Source organism: Erithacus rubecula, assembly GCF_903797595.1.
Source record: "Erithacus rubecula genome assembly, chromosome: 10".
NCBI classification, from domain to species: domain Eukaryota; kingdom Metazoa; phylum Chordata; class Aves; order Passeriformes; family Muscicapidae; genus Erithacus; species Erithacus rubecula.
Window position 1 is genome coordinate 20116161 of NC_136662.1, and position 22334 is coordinate 20138494.

At 47.3% G+C, this 22334-nt stretch overlaps 1 protein-coding gene across 1 annotated transcript in view; it reads left to right on the plus strand.

Annotated features, from left to right (window-relative positions):
- Positions 1 to 22334, plus strand: part of SLC5A9 (solute carrier family 5 member 9) — a 51530-nt gene that overhangs the window by 21309 nt on the left and 7887 nt on the right. The window contains exons 2-11 of the mRNA XM_079314544.1: positions 9788 to 9859; positions 12109 to 12213; positions 14025 to 14189; positions 16746 to 16851; positions 17403 to 17483; positions 18246 to 18451; positions 19270 to 19405; positions 20262 to 20369; positions 20546 to 20696; positions 21751 to 21919. Coding sequence (XP_079170670.1) covers positions 9788 to 9859; positions 12109 to 12213; positions 14025 to 14189; positions 16746 to 16851; positions 17403 to 17483; positions 18246 to 18451; positions 19270 to 19405; positions 20262 to 20369; positions 20546 to 20696; positions 21751 to 21919 — 1299 coding nt within the window. The remainder of the gene's footprint in view (positions 1 to 9787; positions 9860 to 12108; positions 12214 to 14024; positions 14190 to 16745; positions 16852 to 17402; positions 17484 to 18245; positions 18452 to 19269; positions 19406 to 20261; positions 20370 to 20545; positions 20697 to 21750; positions 21920 to 22334) is intronic.

Sequence of the window (22334 nt, forward strand, 5' to 3'; positions counted from 1 at the left end):
GGGAGGGGCATTTATGGGCAGTGGGACCCGAAAAGGAAAGAAGCAAGAACCGATTACAGGGTAATGCTTGTTTCTGGGGAACTGCTGCAGTGATGGGTTGTGGGTGAGGCTTTGGTGTGAAGGAGAACAGGGATTGCTCCTGTCCTCTGAGTTACTCTGCCTAAAATGCATTTGAGGGCTGGCTTGACCTGCATGAGCAATTCTGTGGTGGGCTTGGGTTAGAAAACGACATCTAAATGATTCCGTGGCTTGAGAGGTTGAGCCTGGGGTGAAGGGAGGAGAAATGTGGCCTGTGAATTGGTAGTTGTTTTTTTAAAATTCTGTTTCCAATGTCTGGAAGGCTAAGCACCGTGTCTTTCCCTATGCTCTCCTCTCTGTCCTTGCTGGGTTCCCTGTGATTCCTCCCAGCTCGGGGTGAGAAGCAGGAAGGTCCCATCCCTGCTCCGTGGTGAGACCGTGCCTGTGCCGGGGTCACCCAGGAACTGTTGGCTGTGCTTGAAAGAGCAGAGAACTCCCAAATTTCCCTCCGCGATCTCCAGCTGCCATCTGCTGGTAACTGTGCCTGCAGAGTCCGGAGCCACCGCATCCCTACCGGGCACCGTGCCGGGCTGTGCCAGCGCCGGCAGGCACCCCTGGGACCGGGGACAAATATCCCCGGGACCGGGGACAAGAGCATCCCTGGGACCGGGGACAAATATCCCTGGGACCGGGGACAAGAGCATCCCTGGGACCAGGAGCCAAGCTTCCAGGGCTCAGGAGATGGCAAAGGGCTGAGCTAAAGGGACCCCCCGCTCAAGGTGTGCGGGAGGAATCAATCCCCTTCTAGCAAAACACTGAAGGACAAGCAAGGTTTAAGTGCTGCACTAAACTTGATGATTTATTGGAGACTAATTTTTTTTTCTCTGGAGAGATATTAAAGCTGCCTTGGGGAGGCGGGAAAGAGGTGGGAAACAATCTGTTAAAATATGTTTCTGCTGCTTTCTGCTCACTGAGGCACAGAAAAGCGAGTTAGCAAAAAGTGAATGAGGTTATTGAGAGCTTGTCTTTGACTAGTGAGGTTTGGGAGTTGTCTTGGTTTGTTTGGTTCTAATTGAGTTGTGCAATTCCAGAACTGTTCTGCTGCATGTTTACCAATAAAAATATAAGTAGGTTTGAGATCCAGCACAAGAATACTGGTTGAACACATGGCCCAGGCAGCATCAGGCCCTGTGACACCATTCCTGCCTTCCCTGCATGTAGGAATCTCGTAAGTGAGAGGAGAAAAGCCACAGATACTGCCAGGAGTGATCTGACGAATTAGTTTCCCTGGATTTGGAAGGAGGATGTCCTGGGGTGATCACAGGGAGGAGGTGGCAAGGTTGTCCTTATTGGTCCTTGTGAGCATCACAACCCAGTGGGTGCCTTGGTTAACACTGACTACATGCAGTAGAGAGGTGGTAGTTTTTAATATATTAAGTCCTTACAAGGTTTATGAAAATGAATTATGGATCAAAGCAGAAATATTCTAACAGTCCCACTATAAAGGAAAAATTAAAGTGTGAGCTTAAGCCTCCTTAGCCAGGAGAGGATCCACAGCAGCAGTGCACTCTGACCATCAGAGTGGATCGGTGAGACCCCACACCTTCCTCTGACACCTCATACACTACAATGGACATCCAAAAAAAAGCTGTTTTCATTGGTTTAATTGCTCACTGAAGACTTTTTTCCTTGGGGCCCTCTTGGAAAGCCACCCTTGGAGTTGCAGCTTGGAAGGCTGCACATTTCAGAGCAGAGGTTTTGCAGGAGGATGGGGGAGTATAAGAATGGAGGGGGGCCTCAGCTGAGCACCAGCATTGGCAATTCTCCTGTGAAACTGATGAGATTCATTGTTTTCCCTGAAGTCCCAGTTTCTGCAGTCATGGGAGTGCAGTAAACTTTCCAAATTTCATGCATATATGAGACTTGCTGCTAGAGCTCATTATGATGGAGAAAAATATAAAGATGCACCCTCTGGGAACAGAAGCCAGAAAGAACAAAAAAAGCCTCTATTGCTGAAAAAATTAAAAAGTCCTCATCATATCTAAGCCAATATCATTCAATTTTGGCCCCCATCTCAAGAGTTTTTAAGGCTTGGAGTTGGCAGTAACAAAGCTTCAATGATGCTTTGGCCAAGAACAAGGGCATTATTTCCTATGTCCTGGCCAATATCCCAAACTGTATGATTCCCCTCCCATGTACTCAGAATCCTCTCTGGAAACTGAGGTCTGCAGGGGGGAATCGTTATCACATTTTGTCCTCAGCTTCTCTAGGGCATCACGAAACATCAGCATCCTCCCACGCTAAGTCTCATCACACTGTGCAAGTTGATGGCAGTAGTTTATCAAGTCTGATGTATTCCTCAGGATATGAGCTGCTCAACTGTGGTATAGGAATAATATAAGTCATTGTTGTTATTATTATTATCATGGTGAAGATTAGCATTGGGGATGTTGCTGGAGAATGTCAGAGTCTTTCTGTCTCTCAACAATTATTTTTCTTTTTGGTAGTGCAGCTAGGTTTGAAGCAGGACCAAAGAGGCCTTTTCTTTTTATTTCAGTTTTGTTTTAAGAAATCTCAGCCCTGGAGGGAGCTGTCATTTTGGGATGCTGATTGCTTGTGCAAGTTGACAGGGAGCAAGGCGACTCTGTCTATAGTGATCCCAAGTCCTTTCTCCTAATCAAGCCAACACTGCAGGCTCTGTGTGGAGGATGTGTAACCCTATCTCACTGCCTGACAACTCCTTCAGTTCCAGAATTTGTTTCCTCAATCCCCACAAACTGCAGCAAGCCATTAAGTTTGATTTTACTACTTTTTCCTTCCCCCACCTTTTCCTCCTCCTTCGTTTTCTCAGCAACCATTTTGTCTCAGCCTTCCTTTCTGGTTCTTTTCCTTAGGGATAATAACTCTGAAGACTGTATTCACTTCCTTTATATCCTTGACCCTGAGAGATTTTTGGCTTCTATTTTATCAACTAGTCAAAGAAAATTCAGCATCAATTCAAAAATGCTTCTTTCTACTAAAAAAAAAAAAAATAATCTGGCCAGTTTTCTTTGAAATGCAATTCAGCTAGAAATGAATCGACAAACTTTGTAGAAAGCTCCTGCTGAAGCTTAAAAAGGGGTCTTGCATCTATAGGATTTGGCTCAAAGACATGGATTTCCTTTCCAGTTCCTTGAGTCCGTAACACAGTGACTGCAGGGAAATGGCAGTGAAATATATTGTCTTTCTTTGAGCCTGGATGTGAAAAGAAATCAGATGTGTTGATGAGCTCCTCACAGGAGCTGCTGCCCCTGATGCTGAAAGCTGCCTCCAAGGGGCTGTGCTGGCAGAGGGGCTCTCCCTGGGGCCCTGGTGCAGGTGTGGGGAGCAGACACCAGGTGAGGGAGCTCTGTGAGAAGGAGGGACACAAGGAGCACAGAACATCATGGAGCAAACCTTGGAACTTTAATAATAGCTCTGCAGAGCTCTGGGATGTGAAGCCCAGCTGTGAAGAAACCATTCCTTCATTGCTTCTGTTGGACTTCAGTATTTCTAGACAAGTGGGTTTGCACCAGATTTCACCTCCCAGTGAGACCAACCACCTACCCCCCAAACACTGACTAACCTGTCACAAGGGAGAATGCCTTTATCCTGCCTCCCAACTTTGAAAAGAAGGATCTTATTCTACTTTGCCATTTGGCTCCTGCCATGGAGGAAAAGGATTTTTTAATAGCCACCAAGCTGCTGATACCTGTCTGAATTCACAGTTCCAAAACCAGATGTTTGCATGTGTGGCTTTGCCATGGGGCATTTTCTTTTGAAAGGGGCCACAAAGTGAAAATTTAAATGCCTCAGATCACTTTTTAGTTGTGTTTAGGGAGTGCTTTTTGGGAGAGCACAGACCAGAATCATTCTGCAAGGACAGTTTTCTTCCCCACTCTGTGGTTTGTAAAAGGATTGTGAGGTCATAGTGGGAAACAGAGAGAGGCATCCTATTCCCTGCACCACAGGAGCTTTCCAGGTGATCATGCACCTCCTGCAGCTTTACCACTCTTGGACTAAGTTCCTTGTGATTCCCAGAGAATGGATTTCAGGAGAACATCAAAGCAGTCTGGTTGTTCCTGTAGTGCCAAACATGCCTCCTGCAGGAGCTGTGGAGCATTACCTACCCTGCTTTGCTGTGGAGCATTATTGTCCCAGCCACCCATGGCTGTTGTCATCTTCAGAGAGACCCAGAGAGGATCAAACGAATTGGACAAGCTTTTACTGCAACTCCTCTATCTCTTCTGTTGATCCCTTATTACTGAGTCTGCATCTTGCTGGTGGTACCAATGGTCACAGCTCACCCCACCTTTATCATGGAGCATCACCATGAATGTGCTAATTCACTGCTTGGATCATAGGGCTGATGTGACTTTCACTTCCCTGGTGTTTCTCAGACCATCATTTCATTTTTACTCCAAACCTGAGACATCTTTCCAGAAAAGCAATACCCAGCATCCTAATACAAGCTACAGATACATCTTTTCACGTCTTAAATTCATTTTAAAAATGGTCTCATAAAAGATTTATTTCCAGGGTTTTTACCCAGACTTCTGTATGGCACTGGCAAAAACATTATGTAACAGCTAAATCTTCATTAGTTATATCTGTTTGCTTTGTGCCTTCATGACAATGATGAAAGCTGTAAATAAGTATATTGTCCCATCTTAACAAGGATAGTGTATCCATCAATAAGGACACTCTGCTGAGATCTTTGCAAGGCTGTAGAGGGGAGTAAATTAAAGGAAGAACAACATCCTTCATCTAATGTGTCCTTGTTCTGTCACTTAATGTTTTACCCTTGCTAATATTTTTCAAAGTCTGGCTGTTAGTCAAAAAAGTCACTCAGTAAATGTGACATATTTTTTCTAGCCTAAGTCTGCTTGGTCCTAGAATGATTCTTCAAGGAAGCTATAGCTGGAAGGGTGACCTGAAACTCCTTCTGTGTCTTCTCACCTTAATTTCCCAGCAGTCCCAGAAGTTTTCCAGTGGGCTGTGTGGGGGGATGGAAGAGGTAATCAGAGGAGGTTGTTCCGCTGAACAGGGAGGTGCAAACCCTTGTTTGGGGCAGCAAATGAGTTGTCTGGATAAAGACAGCCAGGATGAGACTCCACTGTTAGTACTCCACCTCATCCTGGACTGGCTGGTTGGTAACACCACGCTTGGCCCAAGGTCTCCTCTCACTAAACTCCCTTAGGTGCAGCAAAAGCTGTGTGGTAACTTGAAACTGTCCTGTGTGTCAAGGCTGTCCTTGGTGCACAGACAGATGCCAGGGTTATGGGCCCACAGTGCTCAGGCAGGAGCTACAGGTGATCCCTGGGAAAGTGAGGAGGGGTAGGAGGTGGTCAGGGTCACTTTCAAGGAGAGATCCACGCTCCAAGCTCCCTGCCAAGGGAGCCCAAACGTGGGCAGCACATCCCATGTGAGCCCACCTGCATTGCACGGCTGGAACCCAGTCTACACAGCCTGCACAGGGAGCTCTGCCCATCCCCAGGAATGGAGAGGAGCAGTTTCCAGCACACAGAGCTGGGAGCTTTGCCCTGATGGGGCAGGGCTCAGAGCAGTCTGACAAGGTGCTGAGGTTCCCCTGAATCCAGCACCTTCCCTGGCTCCTCAGCATAGGTGTCCCTGACTCACCGGGGTTAAGCAAACAAACAAAAGCAGTGCAAGGAGTCCAAGTGATGGAGTGACTGCCTCCAGCTTTGTGGGACTGTCCAGGAGTGAAAATCAGAGTGTGGCCTGCAGAGGGAAGAAAAGAGCTGTGGTAGCACCACTGAGCTTCCCGGGGGTCTGCTCTGCTTCCCGCTGCTCCTCTGGAGCAGGCTCCGAGCTGAATTGCAGCCTTTAAACATTAAATACATTCAAAGCCCATTCATATCACACTAAAATTAAACTGCTGGATTTCATTCAAGAGTCATTCTCCTGAGAAAGGGCTGAGAAGAAAATAATGGTTAGCTGAATGCCTCACCCATTCAGCACATGGGAAAATCCCCTGGAGGACAGGTAAGGAGTGAGGCTGGGCTATCACCTCACCTCATTGCATCTGTATCTGTGTATGAGCCAATTTCTCAATCCATTTTGAAATTCACTAATTGTCATTGGAACTATTTGCTGATGAATGTGAAGTAGCTTGGTAATGAAGAGGAAGACCATTTATTCGTTAGCATTTATGAAAATAATTGCCTGTCACTCCACTGAACATCCTTTGCCCCAGAAACACTTGCTCTTCAGCATCTTCCTGTTTTTTCTGAGCTGCACACTTTGAAACAGCACTTAGAGTTTCCAGTCCCTGAAGGGCTCGTCCTCAGCTGCTGTGACAGGAGTGAGGGTGAGCACTCCACAAGGGGACACTAAGCATCCTGTCACTTCTGCTGCAAGGAGAGGAGAGTGTATTAACTGTGCTGCAGGGTCTGGCTGCCTGGCTGCAGCTCCCAGGTACTGCTGAAACTCTGAGTTAATTTACAGGGTCAGCCTACCCCACACCTCTGCCTGGCATCACTGCAGGACTGGGAGAAGCCATGGATGAAGGGCTCGGTGACAATGGGTCTGTCTCTGGCCAAGGGGACAAGGTCCCCCAGTGACACCATGAGAGCTTCAGGGGCTGTCTTCTGCCCCTGTTTGATAGCCCTGCTCTCAGCCTTCACCAAAGACTGCATAAAGCCAGGCATGCACCAGGAGGTGAGCCCTGGAGAGAGTAGGAATGGTTTTTGGAAGGTACAGGAGTGATGTCTCAGGAAGGGAGAAATGGGGAGGATGAAGATCTGCATTCCTCAGCTCTCTGTGTGAGTTTCCCTCATGAGTGCAGCCAGCACCTCTGCCATCACCTGATCCTGCCGTGGGTGACACACTGTGGGGATGGCTTTTTCCCCTGTGCTCACTGGCTCACCTCCCTCTGTCATGCCCAGCACCTCCTCTGCTGCCACCACCACTCCCACAACACAGGTAACACAAAACAACTCATTCCTTCACTTTGGGCAAGCAAAATTCAGCATTGCCTGCCTGGCCAAGAGGCTCGAGCCAGCTGGGGAGGGTGGGTTTGCTGCTGCAGGTAACCTGCACACTCGAGGTGCCTCACCAGCTCCCTGGAGAAAAGTGAGAGACAGAGCTTGCCACTCTCTGAATCAACAGAGATCTGCCAAAAGGCACCTGCTGGGCTTACACTGCTGTGTATCTTTCACCCCAAGGGCCACTCATTTATTTGTCAGCTGTGATGAATTTTATTGTTTCCTGCGTGCATCAATTCCCACATCTGGACCCAGGGCAAGGAGCACTGCATCTCCTGGGTGTGGATGGCCACCAGTGCTGATGTAGCAGTGCATGGAGCAGGAGATAAGTGCTGCCCTGCTGCTGGGACCCAGCAGGGCCCTGCACTGTGCACCTGCAGGAGCAGGATGTGTCATTCCTTTGGACAGTGGTCACGTCCCTAGGGAGGAGCACACCTCTGCATCTTGTCCTGGCAGTGGGGAGCAGAGCAACTCCTGCCTGAACAGGATGGGACAGCAAGGAAGGACTGCCACAAGTGCACTCAAGGTGTTGTCCATGTTTGACAATCCTGCCCAGCAACTGGGCTGCCACTGCAGTTTGGGATGATCCAGGCTGTGCAATAGCACCTGGCAACATCCTACTGCCACAAACCTGTGTCGCTCCAGTGTGTCCAATGGACTCCTGATAACTCATGGCTCTTGGGAATGGCTTATTGGATGTATTTGCTGGCCAGGGGTGAAACCTTTCAAGTGTTTCCAAGTGTTAATTGCTGCAGATACAGCACTGTGAGAAGGTGGGGTGAAGGGCCAGGTCAGGCAGGTACTTGGGGTTTGGGCTTCCCATGTGGAGGTTTGGGAAGACTGGAGATGCTGGGTTTGCTTCTTGGGCAGGTATCAACACATTTTAGGATTAGGCCACAGTCTTTTGCTTTCAGGTGCTGAGGTTTTAAGAAGGAGAAGTGTGTGGGTGAGTGTAAATCAGCTCTGTGCAGAGAGCTGCCTGTTTATACCAGGGGATTTAGGCTTCCAGATATTTAATTTCTGGTAACTGTACTTCAGCTTGTGGAAACATTTCAGTCTTGAAAAGCCTCTTGTGGATAATGAGCCTAGAGGGAGGCACTGCTCCCAGGGAGGCTCAGATTGAGGAGAAGGGATGGATGTGGGCCTCGTGTTAGCAGTGCAATTAATGAGTAAGTAGGTAGCCAGCATTTGCAAGAAAACTCTGGGAGACAGGGGAATACAACAAGTGAGAGTGAGAGGTTTGTTGCCTCCCTTGAAACCAAGATCAAGCACAGCTCATGTAAGTTTAAAATGTCCCATGTGAAATGTCTGGGGTCTGCCTGGAGAAGACTCTGGAAGGGCTCTACCAGCCCCAGTAGAAACCTTCTGTGATCCTCCCAAAGCTGTCCCAGCAAAGGAGCAGAGGTTTGGGGTGGTCCCCTCCCTATGCCCTGCTTCAGGGGCTTGTGCTGGAGGGTGTCTGCAAACCAGGATGAGAAATGTCCCTGCTGAGGACCTGGATTCACAGTTTGATATGGCACAGGGTCCAGCCCTCCCCTCCTTCCTGCCCAGGTCCTGGGACACGAGGTTCCTGCTGGGGGCTGGCAGAGCCATTCCAGAGTCTTCTCCAGGCAGAGCCCAGACCTCAAAGCAGAACCATCTCCTACATCCCAGTGGGTGTCACCAGTGGGTAAAGGGGCAGGAGAAGGACCACTGGTAAATGGACACGAGGTGGAATGGGAGGAATCCCCACAGCACAGAGCTGCGTGGGGCCTCACTGTGAGCCATGGAGACCAAGCTCCAGCTGGGGAATATTAGCCACTGTCCTGCCTGGCTTTTGATCCCCACTCACACCTTCTTCACCCTGTTAATTATTACAAGGGAATCAATGAAGGCCAATGTGCACTTAAGTCCAGTGTGAGTGAGAAAATCCTCAGTTTGCTCGCAGCCATGAGCCAGGTGACCACAGCCACCACGGAGCTGCCTGGACAGCCAGGGGGCCCAGCAGCAGCCTTTGGGGTGGCAGACATCGTCGTGGTGGTTCTGTACTTCGCCTTTATCCTCGCTGTTGGGATATGGGTGAGTCCCTGAGGGAGCTGGGTTTGGGTCTGCCTGGGCCACAGAGCCTTTGATGCTCCCTGGACTCCTCCTGGGTACAAGTGGGCTTGTCTGCCAATGGCATCCTCTGCACAATTTATCCTAGGGTTTCTAAAGCAGATTTGGGGGTGACAGGAATCCTTCTGCGAGCCTTCACTTCCACCCCACACGGGGACAACTGTGGGATCACTCCCTGGAGGTTGTTCTGGGAACTATGCTCAACATCTGTGCTGCTCTCCCAGCTGGGTGTGGATAGGCAGGAGGCAAAAGAAAAGCCAGGCTTGTGCTGGAGAAGACTGAAATGGGGCCTTAAAACCTTTGGAAAGATTGTTGCTAATGATTTGTTCATGTTGTTTGGCAAAGGCCTCTGTCACAGACACCTACTGTGTTCTGCTTGGTGGAACTGTTTTTTCTTTCCCAGTTGGTACATTCAAGGAGAAGTCATTAAACAGGTACAAGCAGCTTCTTTCCAAAGCATGATTATCAGAAGCCTGCACAAAGAGGGGCAGAAGCAGTGTGTGAAGCCTGGCATACTTAACAGATCCATAAAATTATTTTGGAGCTGGTGCTGAGGCCAGGCTCTAAGGATTCTCCTGGCTTGGTCTGACTCCAGGGTGGGTGAATGGAGGAAAACACTTTTTTTCCTGCTCTTTTTCCTGTGCTTCCAGTCATCAATACGAACGAGCCAGGGGACCATTGGAGGCTATTTTCTGGCTGGACGATCCATGACGTGGTTGCCTGTGAGTGAAATGTTTCTCTCTGTTTCTCATGGTTTGAAAACAATTCCAGGGGTGAGAGCAGGTCTGGTGAGGGGCCCAGTCTCTTCATGTTCTCACTGTAGTCTCGAGATGAAGGGAGCAGGTGAAGGATCCATAAGGAATCATCCCACACGTCTTTGCAGTGGGCTGCAGCATGGAGCTGCCAGGCCAAAAGGGTAGCTCAGCATCTTCAGGGTTTTCCAGCTCTCATTTTCTCTGCTAAAGTCAGCAATAGAAATGTTTCCATTGATGAGAGTTAGGGAACGCTGGCTGTCTAGCTGGGTTTGAAACTTTTTGGCCTCAGCTCACCATTGATGTTCCCAAGTCAAGACAGCATTAGGTAATCTAGGAATGTGTTATCCAGTAAAGAGCCTTTAGACACTGAATTAAAAATAATCCCTAATCCCAGGATTTTCTGAGCCCTTGCTATTTAATGCAGAGTTGAGTTTATTGACTAATGATGTAAAGGATATAAATTTCAAAGCACTGAAGTATAAATCTTCACTATGAGGGGAAAAAAAAATCTATTGAAGGCACCTTTTCATGGGAGTGAAAGGTGCAAATAAAGATAATTTAGAGTTGGAAAGGAATAAAAACACCACAGGAATAAAGATTCTTCTCAGCCAATGCCAGACTCTAGAACCATATATCTCTCCAGTGAGTCGTGGGTAACGGAATGCACTTCTCAAGCAAAATAGGTTTTTTCTTTTTTTCCTTTGGCTGTGCATTGCCCATAAATTCACTAGGTTAGATTTTCAGCCTCTTCCAGCAGAGACACATACACCTCTCTAAAATGTCATTTCTTAAATGTTCTTAAAACTTCTGTCTCAGCCAAGTGACATTTAATGCAAAAGCTTAGCTTGATGGTTTTCTCTAATTCGGAGGGGGAAAATTAAAAGATAATAAAATTGAATACTTTTTCCCCTCAATCTTTTTCTTTTAAACAAGATTTCTGTGGGGTTTTTTCCTATTAAAAAAAAAATCCTTCAAACAAATCCCAAAACATCCTCGATGCTTCTGGCTCCAACCACAGGTGGTTGCAGGGGCTGTTTGGTGCAAATCAGGTCTTGCATATTCTGAATTGTTTTCGTTTCAGAGCGACCTCTAATGCTGTTTGCTTCCCAGATTCGTTTGTCAGAGCTGATTCCACCTCTGCAGCTCTCCTGCAGGCTCAGCTCCTTGTGGCCTTCACCTTAAGTACACAATTGGCTTATCTGCATTTTATTATTGTTTTTATGAGAGTGACAGGCTCCAGCTGTGCATTAAACAGCCTCAACTAAGCCCTGATATGAAATTGCTGGTCCTGTGCAATGTATCTTTTTTATTTCTGTGTCTGATCTACATATCAGGAAAACTGCTTACATTTCTTGCAAGCACTGGTTGCAAAGTCCTGTGGCAGCAGCTTCTTTAACCAAGAGTTTTGTCAGATAGATGAGAAGGCAGTCAGTGTGAGTGTTGATGTCATATTAATGTTTTACCTTGCCCAAAGGTGAGAAGCAGATCAGCTTTCTTTACATGTGGCAGTACTAAGGAGAGAAGAGCTCCTCGTAGTGATGTGCCTGAAAGCAAACTGTAGGATGAAAGGGCTGGGCTTGTCCTTTGGGTAGCTGTTCATTTGACCCTGGAAGAGGTTTGATGTTGGCATGCAGAAAGGAGGTGAGGCTTTGGTGCCAGTAAAAATAGTAATCAAGTCAGATAGCCTCTGCCCTGTTTACAGAGCCTGGGAGCTGGCATTCTTACAATTAGGGTGTCAATGAGGCAGGGACAGCCTGCCCTGCCCACAGCCTGCAGCTAGAGTAAACCTGAGCATTCCCCAGCCTGCTGCAGAGCTCAGAGCTTTGAACCTGCCTTGGACACTGAACACCAAAGGCCTGCACTCTCCTAGCACGTCCATGGTACAGTTCAGGTGCTCTGAGAGAGCACTCCTGTCCCCATGGCTGTGTGAACCACCACCACACCTGTGCAGAGCAGGACTCAAAGGAGGCTGTCAGCAAGACATGGGGAGGCAGAGCAGGGGTCAGCAGAGTCAGAGATGGCACCTTGCTGGCTGCCTACAAAGGGAATGCAGAAATACACCACGTTTCATGGGCACTGAGGAATCTGTGGTGTCACCAGCCAGCTGCCTAAAACAAGGAGATGAGATCCCAGGGAAAAAGACTTTCTGGGGGAAATGCTTGGGTTGATACAGAAGTTCCTCAAAGCGACTTTCTCAGCCTATGCCTGTGTTTCAGATTGGAGCATCCCTGATGTCAACTGATGTGGGCAGTGGTTCGTTCATGGGGCTGGCAGGCACTGCAGCAGCTGGGGGCCTTGCTGTTGGAGGCTTCGAGTGGAATGTAAGAGGCACTTCTGTTGTCAACTAAGATGTCACTGTGTACAAAGGGATTGGGGTTTCTCTCCAAAATCAGGTGTTTAACAGTATCAGCAGCAACAAGTACTCAACTCTCAGGAGAGAAGCCTTCAGACATTCTGACAGCCTTGGAAACATGAGATCTTTATTTTAGTTTAAGTGGAATTCACTAGAATTATTAGCTCTTTGGCCTTTCCAGTGGTACATGGCCTTATTTTTAAGCTTTAGTCTGCACTCCTGAAGATTAAAATAAAGGATAATGAATGCTGGAAAGGTACTTGGATAATCACAGGATTCTGAGTACAGGGATCTGAAAAAAAAAGTGAAAAGAAGCAGCATGCTCCCATATTCACTGTAAATCCATGAGAATCAGCAACACTCTCTTCACCTGGCAGCTGCCAAAACGTGGCATCTCTGAACATCTGGGTGTGAAGGAAGGTCTCCTTCTGCCCTGCTGGAGCAGCCTGGAAAATTGCCACTGACACCACACAAGAGCATGGAAACCAGGCCCTTGGTGTGTGGTGCTAATGAAATTTCTCAGCTGATGAGGAGTGAGATTAGTGCCAGCCTCACAAGAAGCATCACTCAGCTAACTCTGAATCTCTTGCCAGCCTCAGCAGAGAGTGTTAATGGTGCCAAGCACAGACAGGGCCTACCAAAAGCTCTCTCCTGAGGTATGCATTCATTGCAATGTTTTTTTTTCTAGATCATTAAGGTCACCTTTAAATCTTTTGTGAAGAAAACAGAGACTGTGTTTAGCCTGGTGCATGTAGGACATAGTATTGCTGTACTCAAAGGAAATCCATTCAAGTCACTTTAGAAGCTCACGAAGACAAGATTGTGTTTCAGGGCAAATCTAACTTCATGAGTTCAGATTAATTTAGTTAAGATTGGAAAGAGAATTTAGATATGCCATTATTCTCTCCCTGTGCCATGGGACATCATTCAGCTGGAAGAATCATATGAGCATCTTTCACCTCAGCCACTGCAGGTGCCATGGCTGTTCTCAATCAGTCACAATCTCTGCTCACAGGGATCAGGGGTTTTTTCTGAAAACTTAAATAACTGATCAAAATAAATGCAAGGATGAAAGATAATGGCTGGAGACTACCAGGAGGTGAGGTTTGATGATCCAATGGCTTTCATTTACCTTTAAGTTCTCCTGTTTGGGCTTTTGCTGGGAATCAGAGAAGAAATACATGAGGAATGCCTTTATACTTTCCAAAGACTCTTCACCTGTGGCAAAGCAGCTAAAGTGCCTCTTTATCTACCAGTGACAGAAGCACATCTGCGCCAGCCTGCAAGGAGAACATCCCAGCAGAGTTTTGCTGTTGCTTATTTTTATGCTCTGCAGGGACGGTCTGCTGCCTCAGCCTCATCACTTGCTAATCAAGCAACAAACAGATGCTCCCATCCTGCTCTGAATCACTTAACTCTTCACTGCCACAGCATCAGTGGTTTTAAAGGCCACCAAATACACCACCATCTCCTCAGAGAACCAGAGCAACAGAATACACCAGCTTGCTCAAAAGCCATGGGGATGGAAGAGGGTGTGACACCATGACAGAGGGAAATACAGGCCTTAGGAGGAGATCTTCAAAAGCTTCTAACTGAATTGTAATAATTCCTGCAGCTGCTAGCTCATCTTCTGAGCACAGAGAAAAAGTCAGTCTGCCTCTCAAATACATGGCATGGCACTGTACCTTTCTGTTTGTGGGGGATGGCCACTGGCAGAAGAGGGGAGAAGCTGTTTCCATGTGTTGAACCCTGTGCCTTTATTCTCTGTCTCTATAACAGGCCATCTGGCCACTGCTGGCTCTCGGCTGGATCTTCTTGCCTGTTTACATCACAGCAGGAGTTGTCACCATGCCTGAGTACCTGCAGAAGAGGTTTGGAGGGCAGAGGATACAAATCTACCTGTCCGTGCTGTCCCTGATTCTCTACATATTCACCAGGATATCCGTATGTATCCAGCTGAACACAGCCCATGCCTAGGGCAGGGATAGGGCATCCTGGTACAGGGCTGGGCTGCTCAGAGAGAGCTCCTTGAGAGCAACAGCCCTGCTCCCAGGAACAGCAGCAGTGTGTTAGTGTGCTGCTCCTGCCTCTGTATTGATCGTGGAGACCTTTCCTAAGAGAGAGGCAGAGCCCTCATTAAACAGCAATGCACAGAACTTTACAGGGATGTGCAACTAATTACTAAACAGTGGAAGTACCACGGGCTGTCTGCCTGCTTTTCCTCTTCTATCACATCAGAGGCATCAGAAATAGAGAAAGGACTGCATTACCCCTCTGAAAATCTGGCTGGCTGCATCTTGTAGAGATGAAACTCTCCTATATTATCATAAACTCGCTGTTTTTCTTGTAGTTGAGTTTACAGCATTAGGTATTTTATGGTTGTTCCTCTCACTTTCTTTCATTTGTGTTGCCTGAAAAAGGCACAGTGAAAGAGAAGTAGGTTCTGGCTTAAGACAAAATTCAGCATCTTTTCTGAATTGCTCATAGAATTGTACCCTGCTGGTAACCAAAACCCAGTGTAGCCTACTAGGTATTTTCCCCCTTTTAAATACCATTGAGAAAGAAACAGAAGTAATGCTCAGATATTTACTAAGAACTACCTGTGCCCTTGGGAGGAGAGGGGTGTATTTGGGAGTCCATTACAGGCACTGAAGATGTCAGTCCTCTGTGTCCAGCTGATTATCCCAAGATCAGTACATGGCAGTTTTCACTAGAAGTACTTCAGTTTTCACTGAAGTATTCAGATGTCAAATTGCCTTAGAATACACTGACTGGAGATAAAACACTCGTGTGGCTTCAAGGTCCTTTTCCCAGGCTTATTATGTCTCAGCTCCTGGGAAGGACATTAAGAGGAGTTCCAGGCTGGGAGTGTGGGATAGATTTCCTCCTCTAATGGGCAGCTCTTGGTCATGTCACCCACTGCTGTCACCACTGCCTCCAGCTTTGCTCTGTGGGATCAAAGCATTGCCCCTGGTGGCAGAGTGAGTTAGGTCTTACAAAGATGCACTTGAAGCCTCTTTACCCAGGAGAGATAAATGGCAGCTCTCTCCTGCAGCAGCCCACAGTGAGCACAGCCGCACAGCCACACAGCCAAGGTATGAGACAGAGCTGTCTTTCAGAGTGACCTTCAGCAGAGCAGCATTTGCCAGTGCTTTTCAGAGCAGGACCCTGGCCCCATCACTGCTGTTTCATCTCAGTGGTTATTCCTCTGCGCAGCCAATTCACGCGTGGCTGACGGATGTGGCTGGGGGAGTTTATGGCCATGACAGGTGCTTTCTATTAGCAGAGCTATTGTTTGTGGAGAGCTCATTTAGCGGCTGGCTGGACAGCAGGCACTTGGTTACAAGAAGGATTTTTCTCCCTGTGCTTTCTGCCCAAACATAGGTCAACAACCAGGGCACTGCAGAGTCTCCTTGTCTTGCAAAGAAAACAGAGATCTCAATAACCAGTGTTGTCAGAGGGCTGATGCTGCACGGCTACAGAGGTGGCTGTGCTCCCTGCTGGGAAGCCAGACCCCAGAAGGGGCAGTGGTTCCTGTGGTGTGCTGGCTGTGCCTGTTGTGTCATGCCTGCAGAGGTCAGGGGTTGCACTGGCTCCTTGCTTTTAAGGTGCTCATTTCAGATGCAGCAAATGGAATTCTTGCCCCATCCCTTCTGTCTCACTTGGCAAAGGTCTTCACCTGTATCTCACCTCATATCAGACTTGCAGGTGTCCTTCCACCTGCCTTCCCAACATAAGCATCTCCCATATCACCTTCTGCAATTTTGAATTATGTTAGCTGTGTAATTCCAGGTTTCACCTGGTTTCTGGTGTCACTTTCTGCCAGAGGGTCCAACCAAAACACAGCTGATGGGGGTTTCTATATTTCTAGTGAGGTCCTCAGCAGGTATAACCTGTTTTTCTAGAGTCACTCTAATATGCTGAACTGGACGAACAGAAAACCCACCTGTTGACCTTCTCAGATAAACAAATCATGGCACAAGATATCAGTGACTCTGTAGGAGTATTTCAAGAGGAAGGGTCTCTGGACCATGAGCCACCAAGAGGCAACCCTGGGAAGAAGAGAGTCTCTGCTATCTCCCCTCTTTCCCTCCTGTGTTTGCCTGTGCATCCATGGGCTCTGCTCTCCAGTGATGTCACAGTCACCAAAAGAAATGACAGTTTACACCAGTCCTTCTCTGTGCCAGCCAGGAATCTATGATTCAATATGGTCTTTATTTTGATGACTCTTTAGTCCCTTGGCATAGCACCCTCATTTTCACCCTCCTGCTCTCCCAGATCCTGCAAGCTCTGACCTGGAGGGAAGTTTTTCCTTACATCAAAACAAGGTTCAGAGCCAAGAGTCCCGGCAGCTCTTCTCCTCCCCTTCCAGCTCACCTTCGTGGTGTCCTCCCCTGTCAGTGCTTTCAGCCGCAGAGGGCTGCAGGCTGCTTTATTAGATTTCACTTGCACGAAGCGCTACTAATGCCAGACTGCCCTTGGTTTTTTTTTTTATTCCAGACAGACATTTTTGCTGGAGCATTGTTCATCCAAACCTCTTTGGGCTGGAACCTCTACTTGTCCACTGCGGTCCTGCTAGCAGTGACTGCTGTCTACACCATAGTTGGTAATTAGCTGGTTTTAAAGGAGAGATTTTAAAACTGAGTCTTGGGTCTAAGTTTCCCATTTCCTACAGAGGGGAAAGAGTATCCAGGTCCTGGTCTGAGGGAGAGATTGCCCCAGTTGCTGGTAGTACCTGCCTTGTCCCTCCCAGCTGTTGGAGACCTTTGTCCCAAGGGAAAGTGTTGTGGGGGGAACATCACTGTTTTTAGAGGGTTTAATAACACTGCACAAGGCTCTTGGCTCCCTCTGTGCAGGAAGTTTCCACTGCCCACATTTGCTATTTTGTTCCCTTTCTGCAAAATTAGCAATTTTAGCAATTTTAAGATGCTGAGCTGCCTCCAAGTTCTCCCATGAACATGGAAAACCTTCCACACTGTTCCTCGTGGGAGGGCTTGTGACAGCTGTGGGCTCCAGTGGAACAGCTCAGTGCCAGCTTCTCCCAGTGGGTCTGTCCTGAAATCACAGGGCTGGGGCTAAAGAAAGCCTTTTTCCAGTTGAGGTACCTGTTTCCCTGTGCACGGTGGCACACTGACTGGTCTCTGTATTTCCTGGCAGGGGGTTTGACTGCTGTGATTTACACAGACCTGATACAGACCGTGATCATGGTGCTGGGAGCTTTCGTCCTCATGTTCATAGGTAAGGGCAACCTGCCGTGGCACCACACAGCAGTTTAGTGTCCCAAGGCCACTAGACCTTAGCAGGGTGCCTCACCCTTTCGTGTGTAGTGCAGAAATGAGTTTCAACCTCTCACAGAAGTGGTGCCAGCACATGTCTCACTCTCCAAGCCATCATACTTACTTCATCTTTTGCACTAACTGTATGGAGGTGAGGCTCTGGATAATGTCATCTCACTGTAGTTGCCAAAGAGCTTTGGAACATCCCATTCTCAGAGCCAAATTCAGCTGTCATTAAGCCCATGTCAATCCAGAATAATCCTGCTGACTTCCATTGTTGACTTTTGGAGTTACTGTGTGTTTCATGTTGGTATAACCGAGTGTTATAAAAAATAAAGAGCAACAAGGAAATGATCATCATCAGTCTTTGTTTTAAGCCTTATTGGCAAACAGTAATATCTAAACCTTTTTTTCATGTTATTTTTTTCCTGCTCTAGCTCTTGGAGAGTGTGTAAGTAAAAACTAGATGCTGATGACATTGCAGGGATTAGGATCATGGAGATTTTCCTGCATTGATCCTTTTCCAGAATGTGTTGCTTAAACCACAAGGACTCTGGGCAAAATCCAGCTGACTTCTGTAGAAACTTTGACTGCAAAAAGCAAGGGTGGAATGAAAAGTAAAGGAGATAAGAGGAAGATAAAAGAAAAGTAATCACGAGACTCGGATAAGTTAATAACTTTGCATATTGCAACAGCCCTTAAATCACTGGCATTTTCTTTACAGGATTTGAAAAAGTTGGCTGGTATGAAGGACTTCAGGAGAAATACATCACAGCAATACCAAAGATCACAGTCCCAAACACAACCTGTCACCTCCCACGTGATGATTCTTTCCATTTGTTCAGGGATCCCATCACAGGAGACCTTCCCTGGCCTGGCCTTGTATTTGGTCTCACTATAGTGGCTCTTTGGTGCTGGTGCACTGACCAGGTAAATAAAATCTTTCCCTCAGCAGACAAACCACCACAGTGTTATTTTCAGTCTACTGCTCAGTCTGCAGATCCGTGAGCTGAAAATTCACTGTGCCTCAGTGTGCCGGAGTTACTACTTTTTTAACTGGTCTAGACCAGAATGTCTCACTCCTTCCACCTTCTCAGCAAGCTGCTAATTTTATGCACTCCTTAGTGCAGTGAGAACAGGTTGTTTCCATCTGTCTTTATCCCACTGTGGGCTGGTGAGTACTGGGAGTCTTCATGCAGTTAGCATGACAAGGATATAAAAACATGAATCTGGAGCTGGCTGTGCTGTGACCTTCAGTAGACCTCCAGACAATATTCCTCCATTCATATTCCCGGATGTCTCATGTCCCTTATTCCTTTTCAAGCTACAAACAAGGAAAGCTGTGTGTGTTTCTTGAGACATGGTGCTCCTGTACTTTCAGATGGGATAATTATGAAACCCCACCACTGAGCTTTTACCAAACACCCACAGTCTGCTTCATTTTCTGTCTCTCACTGCTGTACAGCTGCTGTCTCCAGCCCTGAAGGTGGCTTCATTTCAGTCAAGGGTGAAATTATTCCTGTAAAGGAAATTTCCAGCTGCCCTCTCCTGTAGCCTGTGGACTGAGCTCTGAGTGGTGGCAGCAGGCTGCAGTCAGTGAGGTGGGAAAGCTGTCCTTGGCATGCAAAACACCCTGGGATCCTGCAGGATGAAAGTCATCCCTGAGAAGGAGGGACAGAGAGAATGGCTCCTGTTCTCCCTGCTGTGCTTCTGTTTCATTCTCTGCTCCCTTTCTGCACTGGTTGCAGGTGATGGTCCAGAGGTCTCTCTCTGCCAAGAACCTCTCCCATGCCAAAGGTGGATCAGTGCTGGCAGGACATCTGAAAACGTTGCCTATGTTTTTCATTGTCATGCCAGGAATGATCAGCAGAGCTCTTTACCCAGGTAAGCCTTCCCATCTTCCTTCACCTGCCAGGACCACTAATCCCACACAGGTCTGCCAGCACTTTCACCTCTTAGGAACTGCTGTCCTGCAGGCACGTTCACTGAGATTCCTGTTGCACTGTGGTCTTCCCAAGCCCTTTCTTCACCTCCAGTTCTCCCACAGTGCCAGAAATCAGTAGGAGTAGCCTTAAGGGGCACACTGCAACTGGGGCATATAGCTCCATGCTGTGGACATTGCATTCATATGTCTATGTGGAGGCAGTCAGTGAAATTAAATTCATGGAGCACTGAGGTTGTCCTTCAGATCCTATAGATTGCATCCATTAGGTATTTTGGAGACTTTTAGCAACCTACCACACAGATTCATTTAGGTCCTGGTGGAATAGGCTAAATGAACCTCCGTTAAATCCCAAGGAGCTCTCACTGCTGGCTTCTCCAGAGTCTTCCCCTTTCCAGGAAGAATACCTTGCTTAGGAGGACCACTCCCAGAGGAAAGAGCCTATTTCCCAGATTGCCTAAATAGGAGTAAGTGGGCCTCCAGCATCCCTGGGAACCCAGATGACAGGTTCATGGAAACAGTCCAGTTCCCACAAGTGACAAATCATCAAGGATTACAGTTATGCAACACCCAGGAGAATTTTAGCTGTACCCTGAACAGAATTTCAAAATGTCATCTCAAAGTTTCACCTCTATTAAATGATATAAAGCATTTTCTAGCTCCACTCATTGTAGCTATATTCCACTTCTGAATTTATATGAAACTGCACAAGGCATCAGGATTTGTTCCCTTGATCTAAACATCCTGTGGCTCAGTGGGGTTTGCACTGAGTCCTTGTTGTTTCCCTGTGTTCCTCAGATGAAGTGGGCTGCGTGGACCCAGAAGAGTGCAAAAGGATCTGTGGAGCTGCTGTGGGTTGTTCCAACATTGCCTACCCCAAACTGGTGATTGAACTCATGCCTGATGGTGAGAACAGCCTTGTGGAGCTGGGCTTGAGCCAGGCTCTGCATGGGGGGCATCAGACTGCCCTTCCCCATCCTAAGGACGTGGAGATCTTACTGCAGATACCAGACAGGATGGGAAAACAGTGCTGAGAGGCCCAAGGCCCAGCCTGATTCCCTTTCTGTGTTTCTGTCCCTCAGGGCTGCGGGGTTTGATGATTGCAGTGATGATGGCAGCCCTGATGAGCTCCCTCACCTCGGTGTTCAACAGCAGCAGCACCCTCTTTGTCGTGGACATCTGGCAGCGGCTCCGCAGGAAAGCCTCCGAGCAGGAGCTGATGATTGTGGGCAGGTCTGTGCATTTATTCATGTCTCATTCCTCTCATCATCTCCTCTGAGTGCAGCTTTTTTACATCCCCCAGGCTGGACTCACTGAGAAAAATCTGCTGCCTGCAATATAGAGCAGGACCACAGCTTGGGAAAGAGAATTGTGTTTTCCAGCTTCATCTTGGATAGGCCTGCGCAAGGAGAAACTCTGAGTGTTCCACTGAGCTAAGCAGATAATTGCCTCTCTTCTCTCAGAACTTGTTATAAATACTGCTTTAAATGTAACTTTTAGAAAAGCCAAAAGTGCTCTTGAATAATTGTCACCAGAGGTCTATAAAAATGTTATTTTTGCATCAGACAGGAGTGATATGTTGCAATTACTTCTTTTACCTTTTTTTTTATGTTGTTGTTTTTGTTTTTTTTCAGAGAAAAGTGCAGAGCTGAGGCTCCCAGCTCTCTGTCTCTGCGATAAGCTGTAGTGCTTTGGTGCTGTGTTATATCAGGGGCATATAAAGTTCTCTTCCAGTCAGGGGAATTTGGACTGCATTCAGTGTGGAAGTTTTGCTCTCCAATAATGAGTACTAAGTTCTAAACCTTGCTGAGGAGTGGCTGAAGGCTGCAGGCAAACTCACAATTTGCATGGCAGAGTGGGGAGGGGACAAGATCCTCCTGCTCAGCAATATGGACAAACCTCTGTGGCACAGAGTGCAAAGGCAGAGGAAGGTCACAATATTCACCTGAGACCCCAAACACAATTTCAATAAGTAGCAAACAAGTTGGAATTTGGCAAAGGTGAGAGACTGAGCACAGTGCCTGCTTGGAAAGGTGGCAGAAAGATTGCTTCCACGAGCTCCCCCTTTGTGTCATATCCAAGAGCAAGGTCATTGAAGAACATGTCACATTTTAGTATACACCAGGCTCACATTGGGAGAACAATTTTCTCTTTTGCTGTGTACACAAGGAAAGGTTCTTGAGAGTGATCTGTGGAATTTTCCTTAGAAAATTCCAAGAGCAGCTGGGAGTGTGTTTTGCTGCAAATCTACCTACGGAGTTAATACAACTTTATCCTTCTCTTTCAGAGTCTTCATCCTCATCCTTGTGGTCATCAGCATTCTCTGGATCCCAATCGTTCAGTCAGCCAACAGTGGAAAGCTCTTTGACTACATTCAGTCCATAGGCAGCTATCTGTCCCCACCAATCACAGCCCTCTTCATCTTGGCAATCTTCTGGAACAGGGTTAATGAGCCTGTAAGTGAGGTGACAACAACCAATTGATACATGTACTTAATTTGATAAAATAAATAAATATCCCTTCCCTCAATACTTAGCCCTTGAGACACTTTGAGCTCAGAGCCCGTCCAGCTCCAGTGTGACATCAGACAGCCTTTCCTGGCACACATCAGTGGATCTTAGCCCAGTCTCTAGGAGATGTGGGTTTGCTTCTAAGTACCACTGCAAGTGGTACTTTTCAGCAGTCCCATTTGAAAGCATGAAAGGGAAGTTGTTCTGCCATTTAGTGTCAAAGACTCGTTGGAGGAGTGTTGTTAGGAGGAGATTCTTGCATTGTTTGTACTCTGTGTGCTCCATGTTCAAGGACAGAGAGGGAAAAAGGATTTTTTACCTGAAAAAAATTCTCCTTTGATGCACCTCAGTGTGGATTTCC